This window comes from Glycine soja, chromosome 4 (genome assembly GCF_004193775.1).
Source record: "Glycine soja cultivar W05 chromosome 4, ASM419377v2, whole genome shotgun sequence".
Classification (NCBI taxonomy): domain Eukaryota; kingdom Viridiplantae; phylum Streptophyta; class Magnoliopsida; order Fabales; family Fabaceae; genus Glycine; species Glycine soja.
In genome coordinates, this window is record NC_041005.1 from 22,673,330 (window position 1) to 22,698,931 (window position 25,602).

The following is a 25,602-nucleotide window of genomic DNA, read 5'->3' on the forward strand; positions in this document are numbered from 1 at the left end:
TACTTAATTCACACCCGTATCTTGACAAGGTGGTTATTCCAGTTGGTGGTACTTTAACTGTATTAGTTTCTTTCTAAGAAAAGACACCTGTGGTGAATGTTAAGACTAAAGAACAAACTTGTTCTGTGAAGACGAGTTTCTCGAATATATAGATATAAATTTTAACTTGGATATATGATTTTGTTTAATTTCAGGGAAATGTTGCGTTAGATGTTGCAAGGATTCTTTTACGACCTACTACAAAGTTAGCAATAATTGATATTGCCTGTCATGCTTTGGCTACTTTAGAAGAGATCTATATCAGGTTTTTATTTGCATTATATGAAGTAACCAGATAATCTTATTGATATTCCATATGTTCTTTGTTTGTAATATAAGCAATATTGCAGGGTGGTTTATTTGGTTCAAAGATGTGGTCCAGCCCAAGTAGCTTGTACTGCAAAAGAACTACGTGAAATTCTTGGTAATTTCTGCATCAACTCTTGTACCAAGTTCAATTTACCTTTCTAGTTTTCTTATACATATTTTTTTTATGCATTGATTTGATTTTGGTTTTGTTCTATGGAATTGTTTAGAAAAGGGAGCATGCCTTAGCTATATTATATAAAGTCCTCCACAATGCTTTTGTTTACTAGACTTAAAAGTTCCCTTTATGAACTAATACTTCTTAATTTGCATCCCAACTGATCACCGAGCTTGTCAGTTTACCTTCCAATTTTCCATTGATTTCTGTGGTTTGTGTGATTTCATTTCCAAATATTTATTATGCTTCTTACTTTGAACCTGCTTCTAGTTCCTCACTAGTCAACAATTTCAAACCATTTACGACATTAAGACTTGGTTTGAACTGAAAATGGAACTCTAATCATGAATTTTCCCCCTACTATCTGACATGTTATTATCAGCTTCTCATCTTAATCTGAATTGGTGCTAATTACTTTCAATTTATTTATTAATTGTCATATACTATGAATTATATGTTATTCCTATCTCACATGATGTTAACTGAAGCTTTAACATTTATTTTACAGGTATTCATAATGTTGATATTTTCATTCAAGAATTTGATCTACTTTTAACCCCAGTTGATGAGGTATAAGATGAATCTAACTGTAGTTCTTTTATCACTGTTTTTCAATAAACTTTGCCTCAAAAAATAAAATATAAGGATCACCTAATTACAAGTTTTCTAAATTCTAATTACTGTTTTTTAGTTTTATTTTCCTTTTTTTAATCTAAATTAAAAATGTTAATCTCTATTTTTTATAATTAAAAAAACTTTGATTCCCTTTCACTAATGTTATCTATGATTCTATGTGTTGATGCTATCACTTGGCAAAGGAAGAAATTAAGAGTAACCGAATACAGAGAAGAGTTTATGAGTTGCTATCTAAGGTTGCTAGCTCAAATCCAAAACACGCTGGTTTGAACGAACGCGAGCTCTATTTTGTCTTCTTTTGTAAGCCAAATAGTTTTCAAGAGTCGAAAAGAGCTTGGCATGTTTCTGATGTGCACTTTGAGAGGACGGTTCGTCAAGGTAACTTTTGTTTGTCCATATCTACTTTATTACTTTGAAGTTAGAACTTTACAACATGGGCAATAATGTAATATAATATTGTGAACAAATTTAAATTGCCTTAATTTCTTGTATAAGTGCAGATATGTGCACTACTCGGCTTTCCTAAAATGTTTAACATAAGCTATTCTTGAAGATTTGCTAAACACTAGCACTTTTAAGTCCATAGTAGTCTATTCTTGTGCAATAAATTACTTATGATTTCTTATTAGTCGACTAAATATTGCAGGTGCTGGAAAATTTGAAGATATAAAATGCAGGTATCATCATCTCACCTTGGAAACCATATACAAATTACTAAGATTCCTTGTTGTGAAAACTGTCTTTGCTTGGCATGAAACCCTTTTTGCTATATATATATATATATTATTAGTAATTATGTTTGATGTTTGATTATTTGTTATGTTATTTTTTATCCGTAATTATTTTCAAGGAGGTTAATTTAGTTAATAGAAGGTTGTGGATAGATAAGGATCTAGTTTCTTGAGAAAGCTTCTCAAAGAAGCCACGAGGAAGCTTCTTGAGGAAGCTACATGAAGCTGCCTCGGTAAAAACGCTTCCCAGCCTTCGTTAACCGTTGGATCTTCTCGAAATTTTGGTTTGCAACTTCACAAGACACTTGTCCACGATCTGACCGTTGGGATCTTCAAGAAGATGTCTGGAGTGTGCGCGAAGCTTCCGTTCCTGAGAGCATTTCTTATTTAAGCATTTCGGCCATTGCTTTCGTGTAGCTTAGGAAAAACACCATTTCTTCTCCTTTCTTTCTTCCAAAGTCATTTCAAACATCCCAAGCACTTTCTCCATCTCCCACATCCATCATTAGCCACCACAAACCATCGTTGTTCTCCATTGAAACCCCACACTGAGAGGAACCCTTCAACCGAAGCGGAATCTTCCAACTTGGCTTGCGGTTTCGGTAGAGAATGAAACCCTAATCTGACCTTTCGTTTTCTTTCAAGGTAACCATGGTTCTACGCTTGTTTCTTGTTAGTTTCATCTTGTCTTTGCATCTTTTCTGACTTTGGAACCGCCATTGCATGTCTTATGCTTCCTTTGAAAAACCTTAGAGAAAGAGACTTTGTAAACGTTATCCTTTCATGAAATGCATGTTATTTTCGTAACCTACACTGAACCCCAGTCACATTGGTGTGGTCGGAATTTCCAAATGATGTTCCTTTGTAAAACCCGAAATGCTCTCAACTCTTTCATGTAGTGATGTGGGTGTTTGACCCAGAGCACTGTTACTAGCTTTGTTTTCTAAAATCCATACTAAGTCTTCTTCGTTTTGGCATGGTAGAGGCTTGCGTGGAATCGACGAGCAAGGACGAAAAGGAATCTTCAAGTGACGCGACGAGGAATCCACGGGGTAGCTCATGATAGGTAAGGGGAGTTTATTATAAAATTTACTGTTTCAACACCATAGTTAGGGTCAGGGAACCTAGCTATGAGGATATCTGCCTGTCCCTGTTGCATGCTGATTTTTCTTCAAAGAAAATTACGTTTTAGATAATTATGATGATATTTATTTGAGATGACGTTGGTAATAAAGACCATGTCAACATGAATTGTTATTATTGATGAATATGTGAATATGAAATGAGGTTGTTGTTGATGTTGATAACGTCATTGAGATGAGATGAGATGATATTTATGTTGTGAATGACATGGAAATGGAATGTTGATTGATGTTGGAAATGCATTGGCATGTGCATGTTGTGTATATTCATGGGGGGGCACTGTGCACTGACCTTCTAGGGTCTTTGGCACTAGCTTTTGGCCACGTTCATATGTTGGATGTTGTGTATGATCGTGGGGGGCACTGTGCATTGACCTTCCAGGGTCTTTGGCACTAGCTTTTGGCCACGATTATACATCGTATGGAGTGTATGTCATGGGGGGTAGAGTGCACTGACCTTGTCGGATGGCCCAGATGTGGGTAACTAGCGTGGTTAGAGAATCTAAGCATTTATGGGGGGATGCTTATGGTCTTTGGCACTTACTTTTGGCTGTGATCATAGCTCATACGACACAGGAAATAGAGTAACTGTGGCCAAGTGTACTTTGAACTAGGGGGCTTGTCACCTGGTAGGGAACACCTTTGGGCTCCCAAGCTGAGCACAACCGGGTGGTCTCAACAAACTTAGCATAGTTCCCTAAGTGAGAGTGTCGTGTGGACACACTTAGGCTATTTCCTGAGGTTTGGTTGTTGTTGGTACGTACCACATTGCATCTGAGTGTTGAGTCAGGTGCATGCATCATTTTGTGCAGTCTTGATTGGGTCCATGGATGGATGATGAGTAATTGTTGGATGTGGATGATGAATATTTGTTGGATATGAGTGTTGAATAATGATTGTTGTTTATTGTCATACCCTAATTTCGTCCGGGGACCTTTGCTTGATGACATGCGACCTTTCTTTGGTCCTTGTGAGGTGCTTGGTACCCATCATTAGGCAATTTGTAAAATTCCAGGACATGCCGGAAAACCAAAAAAATATTGATGCACAATCCGTAAGTTTCCGTGACACACCGGAAATCAAATGGAAGCATCGTTGCATAATTAAGTGAGGTTCCGTAACATTCCGTAAGTCAAAAAGGGGATGATTATGTAATCCGCAAGGTTCCGTAACATTACGGAAAGAAAACAAGTATCGTTACGAAATTCGTAAGTTTCCGTAACTTTACGAAAAAAGAATCACCAAAAAACAGCAGAGGGGGTGTACTTAGTAAAAATGGGGGTACAAATAGCACCCAGGCCCACTTGGGCCCTCCAGAATATTCCTCCAGAAGGCTGTTGCTTCTGGAGGAAGCAACCTGGCTCGCCTGGGCGAGCTGGGCGGCAACCACCTCCCCTATTTTGCTATAAATAGGGGAGGAAGTGAAGAAGAAAGGGGTTCAGCCCCTTTGGCACTTCTCTCTCTTTCGAATTTGCTTGGAAAAATCGTTTCCGTGAAGAAAATCTAAGCCGAGGCGCTTCCGAAACGTTTCCGTAACGTTTTCCGTGAAGAATTTCGCAAAGGTTTCAACCGTTCTTCGACGTTCTTCATTCGTTCTTCATCGTTCTTCGATCTTCAACGGGTAAGTACCTCGAACCAAGCTTTTCGATTCATTCTATGTACCCGTAGTGGTCCACATTGTGTTTCGTGCATTTTTATTCTCGTTTTGTTTACTTTTTATACCCCCTGTTGATGTGCTTAAGCCATTTTACTTAAGTCATTTCTCGCTTAACGTAAAAATAAAATAAATTTCCACCGAACGTTTGAATTGTATTATCCATTAACTTCGGTTAAAATAAATTCCGACCGTTCGGTCGTGCCGTAACCACGTTGGAAATCAAAAAGAGGTAAAAAATAATATAATAATCAAAAAGACATCTTTTAGTAAAATAAAGCGGAAAATCAATCGGACGTTTTCTCTTTGGGATTTCTCATTCTTAATCGAATTGATTAATAACTAAGGTGAAACTAAAGGCTAAAATCAATTCGCCTAGTCAAGCTCGTCCATAAAAATAGGCTTTTGAAATTTGTCATTTCATTTTCTCACTAAGTAAAATGGTTCATTTTTAAGGTCCAACGCCTTAAAATGATCACCTCTTAAAGTAAAATCACTTGATAAGAAAGAACTACGTAGGTCTGATTTTCTCATCCCAAATTGAGGAATACGTAGGAGCAAAGGGAAACACCCTTGTCGACCACAAAAAAGAAAAATATAAAAAGGGTAGGAAGGATATAAGAACATAAAAGGGAACATAAAAAACAAAGTCATGTTTGCACATTCGATTAAAGGTTGCCGTCCCTTGGGACGGACGTGTGGGGTGCTAATACCTTCCCCGTGCGTAAATACAACTCCCGAACCTTTCAACTTAAAAGTTCGTAGATCGCGTCTTTTCCGATTTTTCCGACGTTTTCCTCAAATAAACGTTGGTGGCGACTCCGCGCGTATTCCTTTCGTGGAACACGCATCCCGCGAGTCACGCGTCGCCCTCCCGCCGAAGGGTAGGTTGCGACAGTTGGCGACTCCACTGGGGACATTTTTTTAGAGAGTTAGGCCATTTAATCTTGTGCAAATGCTTTACCATGACTTACTCCTTTGTTGTTTTCCTTCATTATGTTCTTGTGTATATAAACTCTTTATTGCTTTTAGTGTGTTTTAAAATGTATGCATGAGGTAAATATTTATTCATTTGATGCACACAAACACCAACACTATTTGCACACACTGTGAGTGAAAAAGGGCCCTATACCCGGGTTCATGGGAGCATAAGGAGTGGAGGTGAATCTGTGATCATGCTAGGTCTCCGACTTGCTTGATTACAGTGAACCCTCATCTAGAGCTTTTCTCTTTGAAAACCTATTGTTGCTAGTAGTCCCTACTGCTACAATATGTTCTTCGAAGGGGATGATACCTCTAGAAACCATCAAGAGAGATATAACTACCTTGGGGATTATTGCTAAAAGCCTAGTTAGTTCTCTCCCTTATAGGTCCCTTAAATAGGGGCACGGAGCAAACACGCTGCGTGCCATTTTTCACACTGCCATGCATGAGTATCATATACCCTTTTGCTTATGTTCGGTATATATTGTCATACTGTGTACATTCCCGCATTGTGTCTTTTGCATAGGCATTGCATATGGGTTCTGTCTTGATCCCTACTGTAAACAAACCAACGGAGGGTCCGTGTCGCCTTCTTAAAAACGTGCGTTGGGGCATTTTGCTACCCCTAGACGTCGTATCTAAGAAAGGGACAAATTCCCCGGACCTCTGCATTCCTAGATTGCATCTGTGTCATATGCATTCCATCATGCATTCATCCATCCCACCCATGAGACATCGGAGTTTTGATTTGCACCAGCTTTTGTCTCACTTTAGTAAGCATGGGAACAAATCAAACCGGCAAGAGGTTCTACCAAGTCAAGGTCAAAAGCCTAGATACCACCAGCATCAAGGAATTAGGGCGGTTGATGGAACCCCTCCAAATGCAAGCCTTCCGCAAGACTTACGGAAAGATCTTAGAGTTAACCATAGCAGAGGTGTCCATGGAAGCCATTGTATCACTTACCCAATACTACGACCAGCCTTTGAGGTGCTTCACATTCGGAGACTTCCAATTAGTACCAACCATCGAAGAATTTGAGGAAATTCTAGGATGTCCTCTCGGGGGAAGAAAACCATATCTTTCCTCCGGGTGTCTCCCCTCTTTGAGCAGAATTGCAACTGTGGTCAAGGATTCAGCAAGAGGTTTGGACCGCATAAAACAGACTCGGAACGGCATAGCGGGCCTACCACAGAAGTACCTAGAAGACAAGGCGAGGGGTATGGCCAATCAAGGAGACTGGATCCCGTTTATGGATGTGTTAGCTTTGCTAATTTTCGGGGTCGTCCTCTTTCCAAACGTGGATGGTTTGGTAGACCTAGCAGCAATCGACGCTTTCCTTGCCTACCACCATAGCAAGGAAAGTCCGGTGGTAGCTGTCTTGGCAGATCTATTGGACACATTTGACCGAAGGTGCGAAAAGAGTGGCGCACGAATCATCTGTTGCTTACCCGCCCTCTGTGTTTGGTTGGTTTCGCATTTGTTCCGACAAGACACAAGACATCCATGTCCGCTCCTGAGCCATCGCTCGTGTACTGAAAAGAGGAGAATAGATTGGGACCAGCTCTTGGCCGGGATAGGAGGTAGAACAATCAGTTGGTTCCCCCGATGGAAGGAAGGAAAAGAAGGAGTCCTTTTCTCATGTGGAGGATACCCAAACATTCCGCTGGTAGGAACGAGGGGTTGTATTAACTACAATCCCGCGCTCGCTAAAAGACAGCTAGGGTACCCCATGAGGGGAGCACCGACGGAAGAAAGCATGTCTCCTTTCCTTGTGAGGGATCTCGGCGCACAAAATTCCAAGACTATACAAAGAATCCATAAGGCATGGGAAACCCCGTTAAGGAAAGATCAAGAGCTTAGAGGCATTCGTAATGGCATCATTGGTGGGTACCACGAATGGCTGAAAGTTCATATACGAGGTTTAGATTGGCTCGCCAAGTTAAAAGTCGTCAGCGAAGAGAGTTTTGAAGCACCGGAAGAGGACGAAGAAGTCCAAGCTCTCAAAAGCGAGTTAGGAAAGGCAAAACTTGCCAAGGAGAAGTTCAAGTTGGCCGCTACACACGTTCGGAAGGAGTGTGCCGGGTTACGGGAAGAGAATGCAATTACCGCAAGAGCCCTTGAACAAGAGACCAAGAGGGCTCGCAAGGAAGAGTATGGCCGGAACAAATTTCACGGAGCTCTATGGGGTAGCAATAGTGAACTCAAGTTGCGAAGGGAAGAAAGGGACCAGTCGCGAGCACATAGCATGGTTTTGAAAGAGGAGTTAGTTGCCTGTTCAAGGTCCAAAAGAAGCTTGTCTCAGCGTTTATGCGAGACGGAGACCAACATGCTAGCTATCATCGCCAAGTACCAAGAAGAGTTAGGTCTAGCCGCGGCCCACGAGCATAGGATTGCGGACGAATATGCCCAAGTATACGCGGAAAAAGAGGCTAGAGGAAGGGTGATCGACTCTTTACACCAAGAGGCAACCATGTGGATGGATCGGTTTGCTCTTACCTTGAACGGGAGTCAAGAACTTCCCCGATTGTTAGCCAAGGCCAAGGCGATGGCAGACACCTACTCCGCCCCCGAAGAGATTCATGGGCTTCTCGGCTATTGTCAGCATATGATAGACTTAATGGCCCACATAATTAGAAATCGTTAGGAAACTTGTATGGTCTCTCAGACCTTGACTAGATACGACTTCCTTTTTGAAATAAAATGAGTTGGTCCCATGTTTCTACTCCAAAAAGCTTGTGCAAATCAAATCACTCCTACATTTCATCTCTAGCATGCATTTTTCTTTCTTTACCCACTCCTCACGTTTGGTTTTTTAGGGAAAAACACCATAACTAAACGCGCCGCAAGGGATCCCTATCGCACCAGATCCAAATCTAGAACGATGGGTGATCAAGAGGAGACGCAGGAACAGATGAAAGCCGACATGTCGGCTCTGAAAGAACAAATGGCCTCCATGATGGAGGCCATGTTAAGTATGAAGCAGCTCATAGAGAAGAACGCGGCCACCGCCGCCGCTGTCAGTTCGGCTGCCGAAGCAGACCCGACTCTCTTGGCAACTACGCACCATCCTCCCTCAAACATAGTAGGACGGGGAAGGGACACACTGGGGCATGATGGCAGCCCTCACCTGGGATACAACCGAGCAGCTTACCCTTATGGATTGCCGCCCAACTATTCACCACCCGTCTTGCAAGAAGATGCGGGCCACATTGCTTCTCCCGTCCATGAAAGAGAGCCTCCTCAGCAGCCCGACGAAGTCCACAAAGACCCTCAAGATTATGCTCGGAGGGATGTCGAGTTCTATCCCCCGATCCCCGAAGGGCCGGCACCAGGCATGTTGCCTCAACCCAACATCGCAGCATCGCCAATAGTTTTGTCCATGGAAGGGCCGCCCCCGGCAACTGAAGAAAGGAGGAAGCTCGATCTCCTTGAGGAAAGATTGAGGGTTGTGGAAGGATTTGGGGACTATCCGTTTGCAGACATGACGGATCTTTGCTTAGTACCCGATGTTGTTATTCCCTCGAAGTTCAAAGTGCCGGACTTCGACAAGTATAAAGGGACGACTTGTCCCAAAAACCATCTCAAAATGTACTGCCGTAAGATGGGCGCCCACTCTAAAGATGAAAAGCTGTTGATACACTTCTTTCAGGATAGCTTGGCCGGAGCTGCGGTAGTGTGGTACACTAATTTGGAAGCTTCCCGTATCCGTACTTGGAAGGATCTGATTACCGCCTTCCTAAGGCAGTATCAGTACAATTCTGATATGGCTCCTGACCGTACTCAACTGCAGAATATGTTCAAAAAAGAGGGTGAAACCTTTAAAGAATATGCGCAGTGATGGAGGGATTTGGCGGCACAAGTAGCTCCTCCCATGGTTGAGAGAGAGATGATCACCATGATGGTGGACACTCTGCCAGTGTTCTACTATGAGAAGCTAGTAGGTTACATGCCGTCCAGCTTTGCGGATCTGGTGTTTGCCGGGGAAAGAATCGAGGTTGGATTGAAAAGAGGAAAGTTTGATTACGTTTCCTCCACAAACGCGAATGCCAAAAGAATCGGGGCAACAGGGGCAAAAAGGAAGGAGGGAGATGCCCATGCCGTCTCTTCAACACCCGCGTGGGTCAAACCCCAGCAAACACCTCATGGTACCTGTCGCAACCTACCCTTCAGCGGGAGGGCGACGCGTGACTCGCGGGATGCGTGTTCCACGAAAGGAATACGCGCGGAGTCGCCACCAACGTTTATTTGAGGAAAACGTCGGAAAAACCGGAAAAGACGCGATCTACGAACTTTTAAGTGAAAGGTTCGGGAGTTGTATTTACGCACGGGGAAGGTATTAGCACCCCACACGTCCGCCCCAAGGGACGGCAGCCTTTAATCGAATGTGCAAACATGACTTTGATTTTTTATGTTCCCTTTTTATGTCTCTATATCCTTCATACCCTTTTTATATTTTCTCTTTTTGTGGTCGACAAGGGTGTTTCCCTTTGCTCCTACGTATTCCTCAATTTGGGATGAGAAAATCAGACCTACGTAGTTCTTTCGGAACAAAGTGTTTGGTTAAGTTGTTTTTGTCTTTTTTGCAAAATATGTTTTTTATTGAACAAAAGGTCATTTAAGGTGTTGAACCATTAAACGGTATTTTGATTTTGAAAGGGGAGAAACGTTAAGGCGTTGGACCATTAACGATCTCTTGTTTTTGAAAGGAGAGAAACGTTAAGGCATTGGACCATTAACGATCTCTTGGGGTGGTCGACAAAAGCGGGGCTTTTGCTCCTACGTATCCTCAATTGTGATGAGGAAATCAGACCTACGTAGTTCTTGCTTATCAAGTGATTCTTTTTCTACTTAAGTGGTGATCATTTTAAGGCGTTGGACCTTAAAAATGATCCATTTTACTTAGTGAGAAATTGAAATGACAAACTTCAAAAGCCTATTTTTATGGACGAGCTTGACTAGGCGAATTGAATTTAGCCTTTAGTTTCACTTTAGTTATTTAATCAATTCGATTAAGAATGAGAAATCCCAAAGAGAAAACGTCCGATTGATTTTCCGCTTTATTTTACTAAAAGATGTCTTTTTGATTATTATATTATTTTTTACCTCTTTTTGATTTCCAACGTGGTTACGGCACGACCGAACGGTCGGAATTTATTTTAACCGAAGTTAATGGATAATACAATTCAAACGTTCGGTGGAAATTTATTTTATTTTTAAGTTAAGCGAGAAATGACTTAAGTAAAATGGCTTAAGCACGTCAACAGGGGGTATAAAAAGTAAACAAAACGAGAATAAAAATGCACGAAACACAATGTGGACCACTACGGGTACATAGAATGAATCGAAAAGCTTGGTTCGAGGTACTTACCCGTTGAAGATCGAAGAACGATGAAGAACGAATGAAGAACGTCGAAGAACGGTTGAAACCTTTGCGAAATTCTTCACGGAAAACGTTACGGAAACGTTTCGGAAGCGCCTCGGCTTAGATTTTCTTCACGGAAACAATTTTTCCAAGCAAATTCGAAAGAGAGAGAAGTGCCTAAGGGGCTGAACCTTTTGAAACAGCTCCCCCCTCCCCTATTTATAGAAAAAAAGGAGGTGCTTGCCGCCCAAAGACTTAATGAAGAAGATTTCTAAGCGCACCCGAATTACTAAGTTCACCCCCCTTTTCGTATTTTACGGAAAAGTTACGAAAGCCTTACGGAACTGTTTTCGAATTTGATTTTCATCTTTTTTCTCTTCCCTTTCACCAATGTTAAGTGGAATATGCTTACCCAAGGTTTTCGGAAATTTTACGGAAGTATTACGGAAGCCGCGGAAGCCCCGAAAACCATTTTTCAAAAACGTGGAGGAGCTTGCCGCCCAGTTGCTTCCTCCTTAAGCAACCCAACTTCCAAAATGTTCTAGAAGGGCCTAGATTTGAATTGCTATTTACACCCCTATCTTGATAAGTTCACCCCCTTACCTTTTTTGGTGATTCTTTTTTCGTAAAGTTACGGAAACTTACGAATCTCGTAACGATACTTGTTTTCTTTCCGTAATGTTACGGAACCTTGCGGATTACATAATCATCCCCCTTTTGACTTACGGAATGTTACGGAACCTCACTTAATTATGCAACGATGCTTCCATTTGATTTCCGGTGTGTCACGGAAACTTACGGATTGTGCATCAATATATTTTTTTTGGTTTTTCGGCATGTCCTGGAATTTCACAAATTGCCCAATGATGGATGCCAAGCACCTCACAAGGACCAAAGAAAGGTCGCATGTCATCAAGCAAAGGTCCCCGGACGAAATTAGGGTATGACAGTTGCCCCTCTTTACTTGTCTTTTATTGGAGATAAAAGGAAAGTAAAGATAAGACACTAATTTCGTTCCTCTCGATTTGACGAGAGTCGCGGGTGACCATAAAATCTCCACATGCAAATGACTTGTTGTTCCTGGATTTTCACAAATTGCCTAATGATGGGTGCCAAGCACCTCACAAGGACCAAAGAAAGGTCGCATGTCATCAAGCAAAGGTACCCGGACGAAAATTAGTGTATGACACTAATTTCGCTCCTCTCGGTAGACGAGAGTCGCGGGTGACCATGACTTGTCGTTCCCGGATTTTCACAAATTGCCTAACGATGGGTGCCAAGCACCTCACAAGGACCAAAGAAAGGTCGCATGTCATCAAGCAAAGGTACCCGGACGAAAATTAGTGTATGACACTAATTTCGCTCCTCTCGGTTGACGAGAGTCGCGGGTGACCATGAAATTTCCGCATGTAAATGACTTGTTGTTCCCGGAGGAACAAAAGGTGCAGAAGACTATGTCAGCCTCTGCATGCTATCAAGCGTTCTGTCTTACAGATAGCAAAAGAATGTTTATACGGATAACCACTCGGGTATTTCCGCGTATCATCGGGCCCGCCGCCTCTAGATGATACAAGGGTGCAAAATGACCAAATTTGGTCTCTGCTTGTCATCGGGCCCGCCGCCTCTGGATGACAAAAGGGTGCGGATAACCGTAAGGTATCTCCGCGTATCATCGGGCCCGCCGCCTCTGGATGATACAAGGGTGCAGAATGACCAAACTTGGTCTCTGCTTGTCATCGGGCCCGCCGCCTCTGGATGACAAAAGGGTGCGGATAACCGTAAGGTATCTCCGCGTATCATCGGGCCCGCCGCCTCTGGATGATACAAGGGTGCAGAATGACCAAATTTGGTCTCTGCTTGTCATCGGGCCCGCCGCCTCTGGATGACAAAAGGGTGCGGATAACCGTAAGGTATCTCCGCGTATCATCGGGCCCGCCGCCTCTGGATGATACAAGGGTGCAGAATGACCAAACTTGGTCTCTGCTTGTCATCGGGCCCGCCGCCTCTGGATGACAAAAGGGTGCGGATAACCGTAAGGTATCTCCGCGTATCATCGGGCCCGCCGCCTCTGGATGATACAAGGGTGCAGAATGACCAAACTTGGTCTCTGCTTGTCATCGGGCCCGCCGCCTCTGGATGACAAAAGGGTGCGGATAACCGTAAGGTATCTCCGCGTATCATCGGGCCCGCCGCCTCTGGATGATACAAGGGTGCATGTCACATGACCTCAGGGTCAGTATGACAAAGATTATGGGGCGGCCGACAAAAGCAAGGCTCTTGCTCCTACGTATCCTCCAATGAGGAATTCAGACCTACGTAGTTCTTGATAACTTGTGAGACTTGAAAAGTCTCCATCGGAAAATGCTGACATCTCCGGAAAGGGCGCAGATGACCATATTGGTCTCTGCTCGTGAATCACACTTGGGGTCACTGAATGACGAGGTGCGGATAACCGTAAGGTGTCTCCGCGGGCTACCAGCTCTTGAGTCATGGCAACAAAAGGCGGTATGGTCGACAAAAGCGAGGCTCTTGCTCCTACGTATCCTCCAATGAGGAACTCAGACCTACGTAGTTCTGGATAACTTGTGAGACTGGAAAAAGTCTCGGTGTTTTCTCCACTAAAATGCAAACATGCTTTAGCAAAGAGACAAATATTCCAACTGATTTAGAGCAGCATATGCTTTTTTGAGTGAAAAACAATGCGTCTACCGGGGAAGGAGAGTCTGCTGATGAAATCTCCCATAACCGTAAATGAGATTTTGGATGTTAGCATTTCGTTTCTAAATGACCATTTAGAGGAAACACAGGGTTCGACAAAAATAGAAGAAATCCACTCAAAGTGTATCAATCTCGCACAGGTAAGTGTTTCATCCTAATTCCGAACCATAGATATGTCATGACTTGACTTTGCAAATTATTTCCTATCAAATCAAAAATTACATGCGTGATCATGGATCAATAGGACTTCCCTTGGGAATGGGTTCTTTTGGTGGTTTTTTCGGCTTTTGTGTGTTTTTGGCTTTTGATTTTTCTGGCTTTTTCTTTTTCTGTTTTTTTTTTGTTTAGTGCGGGGCGAAAAAAAAAGTCGCTAGCGCACGGGATTTTGGTTGGTAATCAAAGGGAGAAGACTATTTTAGGTCGTGGTTCCCTTTCCTTCTTTTTTCGTTCATTTGGTGACAATTCTGTATTGTTCAGATATTGTCCGGTCCAAAGACCTCTCTGCATATTCCTTCTGTTTTTCCTTAGATCCCCGATCAGGGGCTTTCTTTCCTCCTTCTTCTTCTTTTTTTTTTTTTACTTTCTCCCATTCTTTGATTGGGAATTTTATTTCTTTTCTTTTTGCTTTCTCCCACTCTTTGATTGGGAATTTTCCTTCTTTTCTTTTTTGCTTTCGAGGGTAAGGATTGACATTCTCACCCTAGGTCAAGGTTTATGGTGAGTCAGGATTTTGGCTCAAGGTTTGTAGAATGGCTAGACATGATACATGTCGGGGTTTGGTTTGGTTCAAGGATAAAAGGGATGCCCCACACTATTTCCATGACACAAATGCAAAAATGATGATTTGGAAACTTTATGCAAAACTGGTCATGCATGCACCTATGCGGACACTCAAGTGTCAAATTTTTATGGTCATGTGATGCTAGGGCTCAGGATTCATTTCCTCTATTTTAGTCAACCCAATGTTTCCAAAATATGTTCTTTTATCCATTTGTGCATTCATCCAAGTCCATTTCGGGCGTCCGGGAAAATTTCACAGCATTCACCCTTCAGGTGTACACACATTTTTTTTTCCAAAAACTAGCTATGATCAGCGAATTTTTCTTCAAAGAAAAGTTGGAAGTCATCTCTTTTCAAAAGCATGTTGGTTTTTCAGCTAGACAACTTATTTTTCTTTTTTCTCTCTTTTTTTTCTTTTTTTTTTATTTGTTTATTTCTTTTTCTTGTTTGTTTTTTTTTCTTCTCTTTTTTTTCATGAGGTATTTTGCTATATACATGCATATCCAAGGTATCTTGCTACCTAAACATACATATATATGTTTTGTAAGGTATTTTTGCTATATACATGCATATCCAAGGTATCTTTCTACCTAAACATACATATATATTTTGTGAAGTATTTTTTGTTTACATACATGCATATCTAAGGTATCTTTCTACCTAAACATACATATATATATTTTGTGAAGTGTTTTTTGTTTACATACATGCATATCTAAGGTATTTTCACTACCTAAACATACATATATATGTTTTGTAAGGTATGACTACCTTCCGAGCTTGCGCTTGTTTTATTTAAATTCCCAGGATCATGAGCAACTAGGTGCGTCCTACTATAAAAAGTGATCAAATAGTAGGCAGAAATTTAAAAGGTACTAGGTTGCCTCCTAGTAGCGCTTCTTTAACGTCTTGAGCTGGACGCGTCGCTCCTGGAGAAACGACCATCCCTTGATGGCCTCGAAGCGCTGCTGGTGTACAGCGCTCCTAAAGCGGTGACTGTCATACTCCGGAGCGGAACTAGTTCCTTCGGCTGCCTTGTCCTTCCTGGACCTCTTTGAGGCAAGCTTCCTTGGGGCCATTTCAAAAGTCACGCGCTAATGCCATTGAGGCATTTCACCGAACACTTGGTGGGCACGCGTTTAGGCGTCAATAGCAAGAGAACGGGGACAATGTGGCATGTCCCATTGTTCCAAAATGCATTATAGGCCTAGGGCCATCCCATACACACCCCTAATTCAACCTAATCAAGCAAGAAAACAAACCAAAATTGCCCTATATATTTGAGCACACTCCCACAATTTAGAGCATCAAAAGGAGATCAAAATACACCAATGAAAAGCTAGAAAGCTTAGGGATGGAACACTTACTTGTTGGTGATGAACAAAAGCGCAAAACGGAATCAAAAAATGAGAAAAAGGATGACCCTAGGGCTGCAAACTCGTCAATCCCGTGGGTATGGCTTTTGAAAAGGGGGAAAAGAAGTTTTTGAATGCAAAAACGCCCCCCCTTTCATCATTCTTATAATTTGGTGCAGGGGTGGCTCGCCCAGGCGAGCCCAGCTCGCCCAGGCGAGCTAACCTGCACATTTTTTTTTTTTTTTGAGGGGAACATTAACCATGTCCCCTCCCTTCTCATGGATTAGCATCTTGCCTAACTTGAACTTACTTAGGTTAGAATTAGGCATTGATTACCTATTTTTTTACTTTTTAAAACAAACAAATAGTAAAAGAAAGCTGCAAAATACAAAGGATACGGGGCTGCCTTGCAACGACATTCTCTGCTTGTTTCGCACAGAGAAGGGGCAACGATTGGTCGGTCGTGACCCCATCCCCACTTGCATCCGTCTTTAAGTACCTGCAAGTAATAAACAACCAGGTATGGCCAATCTTGACCGCGTCATTACCCTACCTTGATTGGTTTCTACCGTTCATGTTTTGTCTCTACCCCAGAAGGTAGCCCAAGGTGATCCTGCCCCTGTTTTACCACAACAATATACATGCGTATGCGTATGCGTATGCATGAATGTTTTCAAACGCAGCAAATTTAGGGAAAGTTGGTTCAGGTTCAATTCTAATTAAGCGCTTGGGGGATCCCATGAACTGAGCGGAAGGGCTCAGGTGATCACAGATTAACGCAAGGTGTGAAACTAACGTGAGGACTAAAAGCCTCGAATCCACGTTCATTTCTTTGAAAGATTGTAACGAGAGATACAACAGACAGGAAATCCCTGGGGGAAATCCAGAAAACGCATAAAGATAAAGAACATGCAGCGACATCCTTAATTGCCCCAGCTTCTAAGCATAATATTGTTTGACGACATCAGAGTTCACGGGTGAAGGTAGCTCTTCGCCATCCATGTTGGTAAGCACCAGGGCTCCTCCGGAAAAAGCCCTCTTCACAACAAAAGGCCCTTCGTAGTTCGGGGCCCATTTCCCTCGATGGTCCTTGACAGCATGGGACATTTTCTTTAGCACAAGGTCTCCCTCATGGAACTTGCGTAAGCGTACTTTCTTGTCGAATGCACTCTTCATTCTTTGCTGGTATAAGCGCCCATGACTCATGGCCGTTAAGCGCTTACCCTCAATGAGGTTGAGCTGATCGTAGCGTGTTTGAGCCCACTCTGATTCCTTTAATCCGGATTCTGCCAAGATCCTTAATGACGGGACTTCTACCTCAAACGGTAACACAGCCTCCATCCCATATACCAATGAGAACGGCGTTGCCCCAGTTGACGTTCGCACTGAAGTCCGGTAACCGTGTAACGCGAATGGGAGCATCTCGTGCCAATCCTTGTATGACACGGTCATCTTTTGGATAATCTTTTTGATATTCTTATTGGCCGCTTCCACGGCTCCATTCATCTTTGGCCGGTAGGGCGTGGAATTGTGATGCTGGATTTTAAACTCCTTGCACATTTCTGCCATCATCTTATTATTCAGGTTGGTGCCATTGTCCGTGATAATCTTCCTTGGCAAACCATATCGGCAGATGATCTCTTTCTTAATGAACCTGACCACCACATTCCTCGTGACATTGGTATATGAAGCCGCCTCGACCCACTTGGTGAAATAATCTATCGCTACGAGGATGAAGCGATGACCATTCGAGGCCTTGGGCTCAATGGCCCCGATGACATCTATTCCCCACATGGAGAAAGGCCAAGGGGCGGACATGACATTCAGAGGATGTGGTGGGGCATTGACATTATCTGCGAATGCTTGACATTTGTGGCACTTCCTCACATGGACACAACAATCACTTTCCATGGTAAGCCAGTAATAACCTGCTCTTAGGATCTTCCTGGCCATAGCATGTCCGTTGGCGTGCGTTCCAAACGAGCCCTCATGGACTTCTTCGATCATGTGATTTGCCTCCTTGGCATCCACACACCGCAGGAGTGTCATGTCGTGATTTCTTTTATACAGTATGCTTCCGCTCATGAAGAAACCGGCTGCCAACCTCCTCAATGTCCTTTTATCGTTGTCGGCAATCTCTGGCGGGTATTCTTTGCTTACAACATATCGCTTGATGTCGTAATACCAAGGCTTTCCGTCCCGTTCCTCTTCCACTTGGCAACAATGTGCGGGTTTGCCACGACACCAAAATTCAATGTAGGGTAGATCCCCGTGCGGTGTTAGCTGGAACATAGACGCCAACGTAGCAAGTGCATCCGCCATTTGATTTTCCTCGCGGGGAACATGATAGAAGGAGATCTCATCGAAGGTCTTAGCCAATTCCTTGATATAGGCTTTGTAGGGTATCAGCTTGGGATCTCTAGTTTCCCATTCCCCTCTCAGCTGATGGATTACCAATGCCAAGTCGCCGTACACCTTGAGTAGTTTGACATTGGAGTCAATTGCTGCCTGGACGGCTAGGGCACATGCTTCATATTCGGCCATGTTGTTGGTGCAGTCGAATCCTAGCCTGGCTGTGAAAGGTACACATTGATTGTCCGGGGAGACCAACACTGCCCCAACGCCATGACCTAGAATGTTTGACGCTCCGTCAAACCATACAGTCCATTTGTCCCGATCTTCGTCCAATTTTTCCTCGAACAAGGCCATGATGTCCTCATCCGGGAATTCAGGATGCATGGGCTGGTAGTCGTTAAGAGGCTGTTGAGCCAAATAATCTGCCAAAGCGCTTCCTTTTATCGCCTTTTGGGTGACGTAGACTATATCAAACTCAGATAGCAGGACTTGCCACCGGGCGATTCGTTCCGTGAGAGCTGGCTTTTCAAAGATGTACTTAACCGGGTCCATTTTGGATATCAACCAGGTAGTATGGCTCAGCATGTACTGCCTTAGGCGATGGGATGCCCATACTAAAGCACAACACGTTCTTTCGAGCAAGGAGTAATTCATCTCACAGGTCGTGAACTTCTTACTTAGGTAGTAAACAGCGCGCTCTTTTTTCCCGGATTTGTCATGTTGCCCCAGCATACACCCCATTGACTCGTCCAAGATTGTCATGTACAAAATGAGAGGCCTTCCAGGTACTGGTGGCATAAGCACGGGAGGATTCATTAGGCACTTTTTGATCCTTCCAAAAGCCTCTTGGCAATCCTCATTCCACCGATCAGTTTGGTTTTTGCGCAAGAGTTTAAACAACGGCTCACAAATGGCGGTGAGCTGCGATTTGAATCTGGCAATATAATTCAAGCGCCCCAGGAAACCTCGGACTTGCCTCTCTGTACGGGGTTCTGGCATCTCAAGGATAGCCTTCACTTTTTCGGGGTCTACCTCTATCCCTTTCTGGCTTACAATGAAACCAAGCAATTTCCCTGATTTGACCCCAAAGGTACACTTAGCGGGGTTCAACCTTAATTGATATTTCTTAAGCCTTTCGAACAATTTCCGCAGGTTGACAAGGTGTTCTTCCTCGGATTTAGATTTAGCAATTATGTCGTCCACGTAGACCTCGATCTCTTGATGCATCATATCATGGAACAAAGCTACCATGGCCCGTTGATAAGTTGCCCCGGCATTCTTGAGTCCAAAGGACATCACCTTGTAACAGAACGTTCCCCACAGGGTGACGAAAGTAGTCTTTTCCATATCCTCGGGCGCCATCTTTATCTGATTGTAACCAGAGAAACCGTCCATGAAGGAAAATAAAGCGAAATTGGCCGTGTTATCTACGAGGATATCGATGTGTGGTAAAGGAAAATTGTCCTTGGGACTGGCCCGATTCAGGTCCCGATAATCTACACACATTCGTACTTTCCCATCTTTTTTAGGAACTGGTACGATGTTGGCAACCCATTCTGGATACCGAGCGACGGCCAGAAATCCAGCGTCAAATTGCTTCTTCACTTCTTCTTTTATCTTCAAGGATGTTTCGGGCTTCATCCTCCTCAGTTTCTGTTTTACCGGGGAACACTCGGGATTTAGAGGTAATCGGTGCTGTACAATGTCAGAACTCAAACCGGGCATATCTTGGTATGACCAAGCAAAGATGTCTTGGTAGTCTTTTAGCAGGATTATTAATTCTTCACGGATAGGTGCGGTAATACCTGTACCTATCTTTACTTCCCTCTTTCCACTGCCAATTCCTAAGTCTACTAGCTCTGTTTCTTCTTGATGAGGCCCCATTTCTTGGTCCTCATGGGCGACCATTCTTTCTAGTTCTGGGGGAAGTCCCACATCCTCATTTCCTTCATCTTCCGTTTGATTCATTTCTTGCTCGAAGTCGATAGACGGGTCCCAGGTATTAGTACCTTCGGGGGACTCGTCATCGGATCTGCCGTTTCAGAAAAAGAAGTAAACATGCAAATGAATGAGAATGGGTAGAGACCAGGAACAGATGAAGAAAGATCCTTGTATTATAAATTCAAAAACAAAAGACACAAAGCCTTAACAAAAGGAAAAACTCTAAAGCCTAGGCCCAACTATAGAGCTTTTAAAACCGTAAAGGTTTACATTATGCTTGTTGCGTAAATGCCGGGGCGTTCCTCCACTCGCCAATTTCCCAGCTGGAAATCAGGAGGGCATGGTCGTACCAAATCCAAAGTACTCGGAATATCATCTTCGCATATCGCGAACGCTTGACCTTTGTCTCCCGAACCCGCGCTTATAAAGCTTCTACTTATGTGGCAGGGCGGGCTTCTTTCACCTTCTTGTCTCCAACGCGAACTTTGACCATTGTTCTTCCTTCCCGCGATGCTTCTTTTCATGTCCGCCTGAGTGGGCTTATAGCCTAAACCATACTTCCCACGATTTCCTTGGGTATTTATCAGGCTAGTTATGCCGCCGTTGTTTTTTCCTAAACCCATCCCGGGTTCATAACCGTTCCCCAACATAACTCGGGCCATCATTACCGCTGCATCGGACAGACAAGGCTGCCCAAAGAGGGAGTCCACGGAGGAAATGCTGACCACCTCAAAAGACTGGAAAGCAGTTTCTAACGATTCTTCTGCGGCTTCCACATAAGGCATGGAGGATGGACAGCTTACCAAGATATCTTCCTCGCCTGACACGATGACCAAGTGCCCTTCCACTACGAATTTCAGCTTTTGGTGGAGTGTAGAAGGCACAACTCCCACTGAGTGGATCCACGGGCGCCCCAACAGGCAGCTGTAGGGGGGGTTAATATCCATTATTTGGAAGGTGACTTGACAGGTGTGAGGGCCTATTTATACTGGGAGATCGATCTCTCCCCTAACCTCTCGGCGAGTGCCGTCGAAGGCCCGAACCACCATTGAACTTGGTTTTAAGTGGGAAGCATTGAATGGTAACTTCTCCAAAGTGCTCTTAGGCATCACGTTTAAACTGGAACCATTATCGATGAGCACCTTGGCTACGATATGGTCCATACACTTGACTGATACGTGTAAAGCCTTATTATGCCCTCTCCCCTCGGCGGGGATTTCTTCTTCGGCGAAGGCAAGATAGTTGTTGGCAGTGATATTGTTGACCAGCCCTCCGAAACCTTCTACCGAGATATCTTGGGCCACGTGAGCCTCGTTCAGCACTTTTACTAGCAGAGCCCGATGAGGCTCGGAGCTTGTCATACCCTAATTTCGTCCGGGGACCTTTGCTCGATGACGTGCGACCATTCTTTGGTCCTCGTGAGGTGCTTGGCACCCATCATTTGGCAATTTGTGAAATTCCAGGACATGCCGAAAAACCAAAAAAATATTGATGCACAATCCGTAAGTTTCCGTGACACACCGGAAATCAAACGGAAGCATCGTTGCATAATTAAGTGAGGTTCCGTAACATTCCGTAAGTCAAAAAGGGGATGATTATGTAATCCGCAAGGTTCCGTAACATTACGGAAAGAAAACAAGTATCGTTACGAAATTCGTAAGTTTCCGTAACTTTACGAAAAAAGAATCACCAAAAAACAGCAGAGGGGGTGTACTTAGTAAAAATGGGGGTGCAAATAGCACCCAGGCCCACTTGGGCCCTCCGGAATATTCCTCCAGAAGGCGGTTGCTATAAATAGGGGAGGAAGTGAAGAAGGAAGGGGTTCAGCCCCTTAGGCACTTCTCTCTCTTTCGAATTTGCTTGGAAAAATTGTTTCCGTGAAGAAAATCTAAGCCGAGGCGCTTCCGAAACGTTTCCGTAACGTTTTCCGTGAGGAATCTCGCGAAGGTTTCAACCGTTCTTCGACGTTCTTCATTCGTTCTTCATCGTTCTTCGATCTTCAACGGGTAAGTACCTCGAACCAAGCTTTTCGATTCATTCTATGTGCCCGTGGTGGTCCACATTGTGTTTCGTGCATTTTTATTCTCGTTTTGTTTACTTTTTATACCCCCTGTTGACGTGCTTAAGCCATTTTACTTAAGTCATTTCTCGCTTAACTTAAAAATAAAATAAATTTCCACCGAACGTTTGAATTGTATTATCCATTAACTTCGGTTAAAATAAATTCCGACCGTTCGGTCGTGCCGTAACCACGTTGGAAATCAAAAAGAGGTAAAAAAATAATATAATAATCAAAAAGACATCTTTTAGTAAAATAAAGCGGAAAATCAAGTGGACGTTTTCTCTTTGGGATTTCTCATTCTTAATCGAATTGATTAATAACTAAAGTGAAACTAAAGGCTAAAATCAATTCGCCTAGTCAAGCTCGTCCATAAAAAATAGGCTTTTGAAGTTTGTCATTTCATTTCCTCACTAAGTAAAATGGATCATTTTTAAGGTCCAACGCCTTAAAATGATCACCTCTTAAAGTAAAAAAGAATCACTTGATAAAAAAGAACTACGTAGGTCTGATTTTCTCATCCCAAATTGAGGAATACGTAGGAGCAAAGGGAAACACCCTTGTCGACCACAAAAAGAGAAAATATAAAAAGGGTATAAAGGATATAGAGACATAAAAAGGGAACATAAAAAATCAAAGTCATGTTTGCACATTCGGTTAAAGGCTGCCGTCCCCTGGGGCGGACGTGTGGGGTGCTAATACCTTCCCCGTGCGTAAATACAACTCCCGAACCTTTCACTTAAAAGTTCGTAGATCGCGTCTTTTCCGGTTTTTCCGACGTTTTCCTCAAATAAACGTTGGTGGCGACTCCGCGCGTATTCCTTTCGTGGAACACGCATCCCGCGAGTCTCGCGTCGCCCTCCCGCAGAAGGGTAGGTTGCGACAGTTGGCGACTCCACTGGGGACTGTTTTTAGAGAGTTAGGCCATTTAATCTTGTGCAATGTTTTACCGTGACTTATCCCTTTGTTGGTTTTCCTTCATTATGTTCTTATGTATATAAACTCTTTGTTGCTTTTAGTGCGTTTTAAAATGTATGCATGGGGTAAATATTTATTCATTTGATGCACACAAACACCAACACTATTTGCACACACTGTGAGTGAAAAAGGGCCCTATACCCGGGTTCATGGGAACATAAGGAGCGGAGGTGAATCTGTGGTCATGCTAGGTCTCCGACTTGCTTGATTACAGTGAACCCTCATCTAGAGCTTTTTTCTTTGAAAACTTATTGTTGCTAGTAGTCCCTACTGCTGCAATATGTTTTTCGAAGAGAATGATACCTCTAGAAACTATCAAAAGAGATATGACTACCTTGGGGGTTATTACTAAAAGCCTAGTTAGCTCTCTCCCTTATAGGTCCCTTAAATAGGGGCACGGAGCAAACACGCTGCGTGCCATTTTTCACACTGCCATACATAAGTGTCATATACCCTTTTACTTATATTCAGTGAGTATTGTCATACTATATACATTCCCGTGTTGCGCCTTTCGCATATGCATCACACATGGGTTCTGTCTTGATCCCCTCTGTAAACAAACCAACGAAGGGTCCGTGTCACCGTTTTAAATACATACGTTGGGGCACTTTGCTACCCCTAGACGTTGTATCTAAGAAGGAGACAGTTTCTCGGGCTCCCGTATTCGTAAATTGCATCTGTGTCATATGCATTTCTTCATGCATTCATCCATTCCACCCATGATAGATGTCAGAGTTTTGATTCGCACTAGATTTTATTTCACTTTAGTAAAACATGGGATCAAGTCAAAAGCCTTCCTCGCCTTTCCTGTGGCGCTTTTGATCTTTGGAGTTGTCCTCTTTCCGAATATGGAAGGGTTAGTGAACCTAGCAGCGATTGACGCTTTCCTCGCCTTTCATCATGGCAAGGAAAGCCCGATCGTCGCCATTTTGGCCATGTATGACACGTTCGACCGGGGATGTGAAAAGAGCGGTGCAAGGATTGTTTGCTGTACTCCAGCTCTCTATGTGGGGCTGGTTTCACACCTTTTTCTCCAAGAAGGTAGGCCCGCCTATCCGCTACAAGGTTACCGCTCGTGCGTCGAAAAAGGAAAGGCGAATTGGGACCAACTCTTGGCTAGCATGGAGGGGCGTCTGTTAATTGGTTTCCTCGCTAGAAGAAAGGAAGAATCAGGATTCTATCTTCATGCGAAGGATGTCCAAATGTTCTCTTGATGGGAACAAGGGGTTGTATTAATTATAATCCCGTCCTCGCCATAAGACAGCTTGGCTACCCCATGAGAGAAGTGCCATCAGATGAAAGCATCATGCCTTTCATCGCATGGGGTTTCAGTGACCACAAACGCGAGGGTACTCCAAGGAGTTCGCAAGGCATGGGATGTGGCGTGAAGAAAGGACAGAGAGCTTAGGGGAAGCAGTAATGGGATCATCGGCGACTATCATAAGTGGCTGAGAATCCGAACACAAGGATTGGATTGGCTCCTAAATCTAAAGACTGTGAGACACGATGAGGTTAAAGCTTCGAAAGAAAGTGATGAGGTACAAGCCCTAAAGGCAAAGCTTGAAAGAGCCCGGGTAGTCAAAGAGAAGTTCAAGTCCATAGCCATCAAAGTCTGAAGAGAGTATGATGAACTAAGGGACGTTAATATGGCCACCGATGAAGCCTTGGAATGAGAAACCAAGAAGGCCCGAAAGGAAGAACACGACCAAAACAAGTTTTGAGGGGCTTTATAGGGCAGCAATAGTGAGCTCAAACTCTGAAGAGGTGAAAGGAATCATCATGGGTCAAAGGCATGATCTGGAAGGACGAGCTAAAGGCTTGCCTTAGGTCGAAAAGAAATTTGTCCCAACAGTTAAAGTGAGAATGAAGGGAATATGTGGGCCATCATCGATGAGTGCAAAGAGAAGCTAAATCTAGCGGCGACTCACGAGCAAAGGCTAGAAGATGAGTACGCCAAGATATCAGCAGAAAGGGAAGCAAGGGAAAGGGTAATTGATTCATTGCACCAAGAGGCAATGATGTGGACGGACCGATTTGCTCTTACTTTGAACAGGAGTCAAGAACTTCCCCGATTGCTAGCCAAGGCCAAAGCAATGGCGGACACCTACTCCGCCCCCAAGAAGATCCACAGACTTCTCAGCTATTGTCAACATATGATAGACTTAATGGACCATATGATTAGAAACCGCTAGGAAGTTTGTATTGTCGCTCAGATCTTGACTAGTTATAACTTTTTGAATAAAATGAGTTTATCCCACGTTTTTACTCCAAAAATAAGTGCGAATCAAGTCACTCCCGCATTTTATCTCTAGCATGCATTGTATGTTGGTCTCGTCCTTTGTCACGGGAAGCCGGAAGGTCCATATCACCTTCTTAATTATAC

At 43.5% G+C, this 25,602-nt stretch overlaps 1 protein-coding gene across 1 annotated transcript; it reads left to right on the top strand.

The window, feature by feature from the left end:
• Positions 1 to 96: 96 nt before the first annotated feature.
• LOC114410678 (NADPH:adrenodoxin oxidoreductase, mitochondrial-like) lies at positions 97 to 1,685 on the top strand. Its single transcript, XM_028374623.1, has 6 exons — positions 97 to 120; positions 195 to 304; positions 390 to 463; positions 1,032 to 1,093; positions 1,342 to 1,537; positions 1,660 to 1,685. Exons 1-6 carry the CDS (start codon positions 97 to 99, stop codon positions 1,683 to 1,685), a joined length of 492 nt encoding a protein of 163 aa, XP_028230424.1.
• The last annotated feature ends 23,917 nt before the right edge of the window (positions 1,686 to 25,602 follow it).

Bases quoted from the DNA above. Each gene is read 5' to 3' on its own strand.
- LOC114410678 (XM_028374623.1), top strand. From the start codon at position 97: ATGTTAAGACTAAAGAACAAACTT. The intron at 121-194 runs GTTCTGTGAAGA...GTTTAATTTCAG, and splicing joins TAAGACTAAAGAACAAACTT to GGAAATGTTGCGTTAGATGT. The intron at 1,094-1,341 runs GTATAAGATGAA...CACTTGGCAAAG, and splicing joins TTTTAACCCCAGTTGATGAG to GAAGAAATTAAGAGTAACCG.